Source organism: Typopeltis vanoorti, chromosome 11 (assembly GCF_054136105.1).
Source record: "Typopeltis vanoorti isolate ZY-2024b chromosome 11, IOZ_Tvanoo_1.0, whole genome shotgun sequence".
In the NCBI taxonomy this organism is placed as follows: Eukaryota; Metazoa; Arthropoda; class Arachnida; order Uropygi; family Thelyphonidae; genus Typopeltis; species Typopeltis vanoorti.
Window position 1 is genome coordinate 77,089,909 of NC_143559.1, and position 7,614 is coordinate 77,097,522.

The following is a 7,614-nucleotide window of genomic DNA, read 5'->3' on the forward strand; positions in this document are numbered from 1 at the left end:
CTGTATCCATCCTTATTTCTTTAGTTTCACTGAATTTCTGTTTTCACACTCTCATTGAAGAAGGCCTTTTCTAGACACCAACCCCAAGTCTGTTTAAGTGCAGCCCATTAGCACTGTACAAATCTTTCCATCCATCCAACTCAGCCATAGATCCACAAACTCGACATTATTCCTTCTCCTTCTATACAACCTGTGTATTAAGTCATTAGCTATCGTCACCTTCCTTCTCAGGTCATCTCTATCATAGCGTTGCAGCAGACTCACTTTTTTCACTCTTCTTTTTTGCTACTTCCAGTAACTATTTCACACCTCCCCTTATACAATTCTTCTCGGGTCATTGGCTCCAGCCAAAACAATGAATTCTTTCACCTAACCTTTCTGCATTTTAACACATTTTTAAAATTATTTTTCCATGGAAACATAATTTTGTAGTGCTAATACCATAAACTGCTTGTAACATGTCTCCTCTCATCTTTTCCCAGGATCAGAAAAATTCTTAGTAGTCTTGATGCTAATAAATTTCATAATCTAGATGGTATTCCTCTGGTTATGCTAAAAACTTTTGTTCCAGAATTAACACCCATCATGTTATCATACTTATCTGGCATCTATCTGAATGGCATAGAAGCATGCTGTCCATCCATTATGTATCTTAAATGTGAGATAAAAGTTAACCACCAAAGTATTGTCCCATTGTTCTCACCTCAATATTCTGAATAGAATAAGATTAAGATCACCTAGCTCCTTCCTTACTCAGAGACCCATCAGTGATCATCAATATGGATTCTCCCCACATTCTACAGCAGACTTCTTTGCTGACCTGGTCCAATTTTTGATACAGTCAAGAAATATTTGGAGAAATGAAACTTGTGTAGGCATTATATTTTCAAGGTATCTGATTATGTCTGGCATCAAGGCCTTCTCAATTAATCTACCATCTTATGGTCACCCTCCTGTCCTTTGTAATTGAATTGTGTTTCTGGTTGTTCATTGTCATGAGATGACTCTTCCTCCCATTGGATTTCTTTATCATTGTTAGAGCACCCTGGGGTTGTCTACTCTTATCCACACTCTAGGGTGCTCTAACAATGATTACAACACTGATCTCCTCACCATTCTTAAATGTGATGAAGATAATCTACTGAATTTCAGTGTTATCAAAACATAGTCCTTTCTTTGTTAAAAAAGAAAGATGATTACTTCACTTCTTGTGCTAACTTTCATATCCTGTTTATTCTAGTATTTACATTACATCCATAGCCTCCTCATTCTCCAGAAAACTAGGTAATTTTTTTTTTTTTTATTCAAAACATTACTTCTCTCCTGCTCAGTATCTAACACTTTATAAATTTCAAATCTGAGTAACCTTAGAATATTGTTCTCACATTTGGGGTGATGCATACAAAACCTGTCTAAGAATTCTTGATTGTGTAATATATATATATATATATATATATCACTTCAGTAATTTGTATTTTTCTATCATATCACTCCTTTTCCGCCTATCAACCAGTTCCTGTAACCCACAAATCTTCAACCTGTTCTCGCAAAGTTCATTCCATAGACCTGATATCATCTTGGTCATTCGCCTCTGGATCCACTTCACCTCCTCATCACCAAGAAACTCTGCTGTCCTGATCTGCACACAGTAGTTAAGATGAGGTCTTATCAAGGCTTGATAAAGAGAAACAATAACCTGTTTGTCTCTGCTTGTCAAAGTATTCTTCAATAACAAAGTAATCTGATGAGCCACTTTTGCTATATGCTCCCCCCCCCCAAACTTTAACCCCCTATTCACTAACCCTCCTAAAAATCTGAATTCTTCAATTTTCTGAAGTAGTACAGTTTCACCATGTGGTATACAGCTGGTAATATTTTCACCCCAAAATATATAACCTTACACTTTGCCACATTAAACTGATGTCTATTCTCCTTTGCCCCAATCTGCCAATCTATCCAAATCATCCTGCAAAATTTTAATATCTGTATTAACTGTTGCTCTATCCAACTTTGCATAATCGACAAATAACTGAACAGTTCCTCTCAGATCCTTTCCCATCTCGTTAATGTACAAATTTAACAGTAGTGGGTCTAGAACAGAACTCGGTGGCATGCCACTAGTCACAGTCATATAGAAGAGGACAATCTCTGTAATAGATGACCCTCTCACAGACCCCCCCCCCTCCCCCAGTCACTTTCTTGTTCTTGGGCTCTCTGTTTTTCCATTATGCTTTTTTTTAATTGATACTTTCACTGCCACTTCTTACCATTCTTCTGCTTTCTTCTAATTATGTAAGAGCATGAGCAGCTACTAGTTGATATCCATATACAGTTCAGTTCCAAAATCATTGCAGTTTCTCATCTTTCTTTTTCATTCCATTTATCTCTATTCTTTGGAGCAGCCTTTTCCATACTGTTTTTTCCAATTTTTTTTTAGATGAATTCCTTTTAACTTTAGCCACTTGCATACATAACACCGTTGTGTTATATTTTATGTTTTTAATTAAAAAAAAAAAATTAGTTATATTATGATAAATCTAAAGGTATGTGGATTTTTTTTCCCTCCAGTTTTTGACTCGTGCTACTCTACAGGAGCCTTTAAAATTTCTCAAGTTTTTTTTTAATTGGCTGTATTATTTATATATAAAATAAAATATGATGGTAATGATATTCAAACTGAGAAGATACTGATGGGCAAAATATATATTAGGTAATGTAACATGTTTAATTTTTAGGTGATTATCACTTCAAAATTAATCTTGTAGCCATCTAAAAATTAGATCATATCCACCATTAATTGTATAAAATGCCAATTAACATCATGGTGTCAAGCATTGTATTATATTTGAAAGTTTTTTGATGAACTTTATATGTTGGGGGAAAAATGGTGAATAAGATATGCATCTTTACCTGCATACATTAAAGATGTCTAATAATAATAATTTGTTTCAAATTTCTTTTAGTGTTCGGTGATATTTTAGTTCCTGCAACAGCTTGATATAAGAGTAAAATTTCCTTTAAGTTTTGGAACTGCAGCAACAAAAACAACTGTTAAAGTTTCCAGATATGAGGCTTTTTATCTGTGATCTAAGGAAAAAACATTGTTATAGTAAATGAGTAAGGTGGTATTTTTGACTAATATATATAATATCTGTATTTTGTGCCTTTGTTTATCATCTTATTGGTGATATTTTGATAAACAGTTGTTTGCATGCTAATAGTCTAGATGATTCTAGAATTACAATGCTCTTATGCAGAAATGCACAAATAAAATGGTGTATTTTTTGTACTGATCACTAAATGATGGTGGTGATATTCAAACTGAGAAGAAACCAATGGGCAGAATATATATATTAGGTAATGTAACCTGTTTAATTTTTAGGTGATTATCACTTAAAAATTAATATTGTAGCCATGTAAAAATTAAATTTCTTACATGGTTAAAAGTGGTGATATTATTTTGCATATCAGCACTTTAAAAGCCAGCAAGGAAGACAGAGAAGCAAACTAGTCACATTAATAGAGGAGAAAATATAACAGAATTGGATATTTTTGATAGAAGAGTTGATCAAAAAGTTTGATTCAAAATATAGAAGAAAAATTATGTTTTGTAGTCCAGTGCATTGAGGTTATGAATATTTTGATTATATGAGTGAATAATTCATAAACTGTTATATGAAGTTTGTTATTAAATGTTCTGCAGTTGTGTTAAATACATTTATATAAATAATGATTTCAATATTAAAGAACTTTCTGTAAGCTTGTCCAAGAGCTGCATTCTCCCTTCCAACTCTGATTTTTCTGGAAATTATGGTGTGCTGACTAAACTGGTACTAAGAAATTATCAATTTCATATAGATAAGACTTTTCTTAAACTTGTATTTCTTTCTCTCCTTCCAAAGCACTTATTACATTTACATGTACAGCCCTTGATTAATGTGCCTAATGCATTCTTTAAAATGGTGCATTAATTGAAAATGCACTAATCAGATATAATAACCTATGGGAAAAAGTGTAATTCATTCCTCAAATTTCTTTTTTGACCCTTAATTTTTTTTTATAAAAGAATTAGGGTATGTCTCACAGCCTAGTTAAAGGAAAACCATGAAGCTGAAAGACAATAAAACATATTCAAAATATAAATTTATTATTCATTTCTTAACAAAGAATTGAGCTAACATAGTTTGGCAGGCATTCTGCTTTTTTTCATACAACTGATGGTATGGCCCTATTGCCTCGTCTACTCTTCTGCAAATTTCATTGCTTCTCTCTTCATCAGGGTGAGCCTCTAAGCATTGCTGCTTAAAAACTTTGATTGCACAAAAAAATAGTTTCAAAATGTCTGTGAAATCTCTTTTGGGTGACTGTCAGTGGTTAAATTTTCTTGATATTCCTGAAGAATATCATGAAATCACTCAGTTCCTCAGAATGAGATTTAATTAATTCCTGGATGTTATCATTGTCATTCTTATCAAAAGCCAGCTCACTCCCGATGTTGGCAATTTCCTCAACAACATTACCCATTTCATTTGAAAAACCTCTAAAATCATTTGCACAATGTGGAAGAATGTTCTTCCAGATGGCTCGCATATTGCTAGCAGTAATTTCATTCCAAGATTGATGAATATTTTCAATAGCAGATTTAACATTAAATTTCTTCCAGAATTCTTCTAATATCATAGAATTATCTCCAGATGTTACTTCTATTGCCTGTTTAAATGTTCTTCTCAGGTAGCATGCCTTGAAGGTTGCGATAGTCCATAGGTTGTATGAGAGAAGCTGTATTTGACGATAAAAATATCACTTTAATGTTCTCACACAATGAATCAAGAGAAGTAGGGTGACCAGGTGCATTGTCTAAAATAAGCAAAGCTTTAAAATCAAGATTATTTCATTTGCAAAAATTCTCAACTATTAGATGAAAATAACTTGAGAACCATCTTTTGAATAAAGCTTTAGCAATTCATACTTTCTTGTTAGACTTGCAAATAATGGGGAATGAAGCTTGATTGCCTTTGAGGGCCCTAGGATTTTGTGCCCTATAAACCACCATGGGTAGTTGAACTTTAGATCACCTTCAGCATTGCCACCTAATAGAAGAGTTATTCTGTCTTTTGCAACTTTATAACCAGGCTGAGATTTCTCTGATTTGACCAGAAAAGTCTTGAAAGGCATTCTCTTCCACTAGCGTGGAATTCATCTTTTCCATCATTGATAGCCCTTTCTTTCAAGGTTACAAAGAGACTATCCTTTTGATTTAATAAGGTCAGTGCTTAGTGAGATCTGTTTTCAGTTACAATCTTCGCTTCATGTAGAAAGAAGTTTCTCTAATTCAATTATTATATTGCTTTGATTTCAAGTGGTCTGCATGCTTGATGAACTTGAAGCAGCCTTACCTTTCTCTTTGTATTCAGCAGCTTTGCTTACAATTGCTCTTATAGTTGATTCACCCATTTTGTGTTATTATCCTATCTTTGCTCTGGGCTCGCCGTGTTAATTTTTCTTCATTATTTCAAGTTTTTACTTTTCAAATCTTTTTCACACTTCTGCTTTTCTGCTCACTAATTCTTTTACTCATGATTAAAGGTTGGCAAAATACTTTAAAATAAAAAAAGTAAGGAAAACATAGAATAAAAGCCAAAAGGCTATTTTTATGGCAACCTTAATAATAATGGAGGAGATACAAATCCTTTGATGTTTATCTGCCAGTAAGTGAAACTCTAAGAACTAGGACTAAGATCTATGAGTTTCATACTGAAAAACTATCGGCAAATCCAAGTGTTAAGTAACCACTTGGTAGTACAACACCAAGGCAACTCGTATCAAAGGTGGAGCAAACTCCCTCACTATCCTTGATATTTTCTCGTAATGTAAAAACACAGCCCCTAGGGGATGTAATACTGTAATTACATTATGAGGAGAGGTCACTACCCAGACCGGTTTCAACCTTTTTTGAGGTCTCATCAGTGAGTAGGTAGACCTGGAAGATAACAAGGTTTAAGTGAAAAGAACTTGCATACCTTCACTATACGAATGCCATAAAGGTGTGCCTGTATATTATTACATAGAATAAAAGCCAAAAGGCTATTTTTCTGGCAACCTTAACAATAATGAAGGGGATACGAGTTACCTTGGTGTTGTACTAAAGTGGTTACTTACTTTGGATTTGCCGATAGTTTTTCAGTATGAAACTCATAGATCTTAGTCCTAGTTCTTAGTTTCGCTTACTGGCAGATAAACATCAAAGGATTTGTATCCCCTTCATTAGTAAGGAAAACAATTGCAAAGGAGGCATGTGATATGATGCGAAATGCTATGTAATTAACAGACAACATAAATTTTGGTGGTAATTTTGGAACATAGTGTACAGTACATGGAAATAATGTAGTACTGTATGTCATTAAAAAATAACTTTGTAAAATGTTTTAAATCAGTAACTAAATTATTTCATTCTAGCAACTGATTTTTTAAAATAGTTAGCCATAAGAATGTATAGAAGGAATTTTTTTTTAAATCTGTGGCATTTATTTTTAAGAGGTATATAAGCACACTAATTGAATTTTAGAGGCCCATGAATTGCATTTGGGTATAGAAAAAAAAAAAATGATGCACTAATTGGAGACTCATTAATCGAGGAATTGCTGTATTTCAGAATGAACCAATATTGCTCCACAGGTAATAGCATAGATATACTTGATTCAGACCATACGTATTTGAATCACGTATATCTATGCTATTACCTGTGGAGCAATATTGGTTCATTCTGAAAATATTAACATTTCTGAAATACATGTAAATATAGTAAGTTGCAGCTACTCAACTCAGAGCTAGTTGTTTTTCTCTTCATTGAAGCCAGAAGGATACTTCTTGTCATCATAAACAAAGAATCTTTTCCTTCATTGTTATATAATGTTCATTGTGGTGGGGGGGGGGGGATGGAGAATATTCCTGTGTTGGAGTGATAACTCTAATTTTAGAATAAAATAAACTTAATTGTTTTACTCTTCACATTATCTAGAGGCCATCTAGAGTACTTATATGAATATATACAAAAGGACACAAGAATAACATCTCATCGGGGCATACTGCAGCATTGTTAATTTGGCAGGGGGGGGTAAAATTAATTAACAATATGATAAAATAAAAATTATATCACTGTTTATTTGACTGTGATCTAAAGCGTCTTGTTATTTTTAGGTGGCAGGAGAATATTCTGAATGGAAGAATTAGATATGCCAGTTCACATGTTAAAATACTTTTTAATGATGGTAGAATTCCTTACTTTTATATCTGTACCTGTCATTTGGGTGTGAAACTACTATGATTCTCTTCAGTATAGTACAGTTTATGGATCTTTATTTTTCTCTTGGGAGAAATGGCATTACATATTAAGTTGATTTCTCTGGAGGAGGAGGGGAGGGTTATGAGTTCATTGTAAGCCATTCTTTTTCTGAAGATCTTTAGGTATTCAATTCTGTGGAGGTTGAGGTGACTGATTAGCATCCCACAGGCTTCCTTAATTTGTATTCATATCAAGTTTTGGTAAGAATCAAGTACCTTTCCAGTTAATTCTGCAGAAATTATCAGGTGTGATTGGAAAAGCCTAATTTCTCA

General features: G+C 33.4%; 1 protein-coding gene across 1 annotated transcript in view; it reads left to right on the forward strand.

Annotated features, from left to right (window-relative positions):
- Positions 1–6,649, forward strand: part of LOC150101763 (uncharacterized) — a 159,718-nt gene extending 153,069 nt beyond the window's left edge. Inside the window, exon 8 of the mRNA XM_090400450.1 lies at positions 2,964–6,649. Coding sequence (XP_090256576.1) covers positions 2,964–2,998 — 35 coding nt within the window. The 3' untranslated portion in view covers positions 2,999–6,649. The remainder of the gene's footprint in view (positions 1–2,963) is intronic.
- Positions 6,650–7,614: the final 965 nt, after the last annotated feature.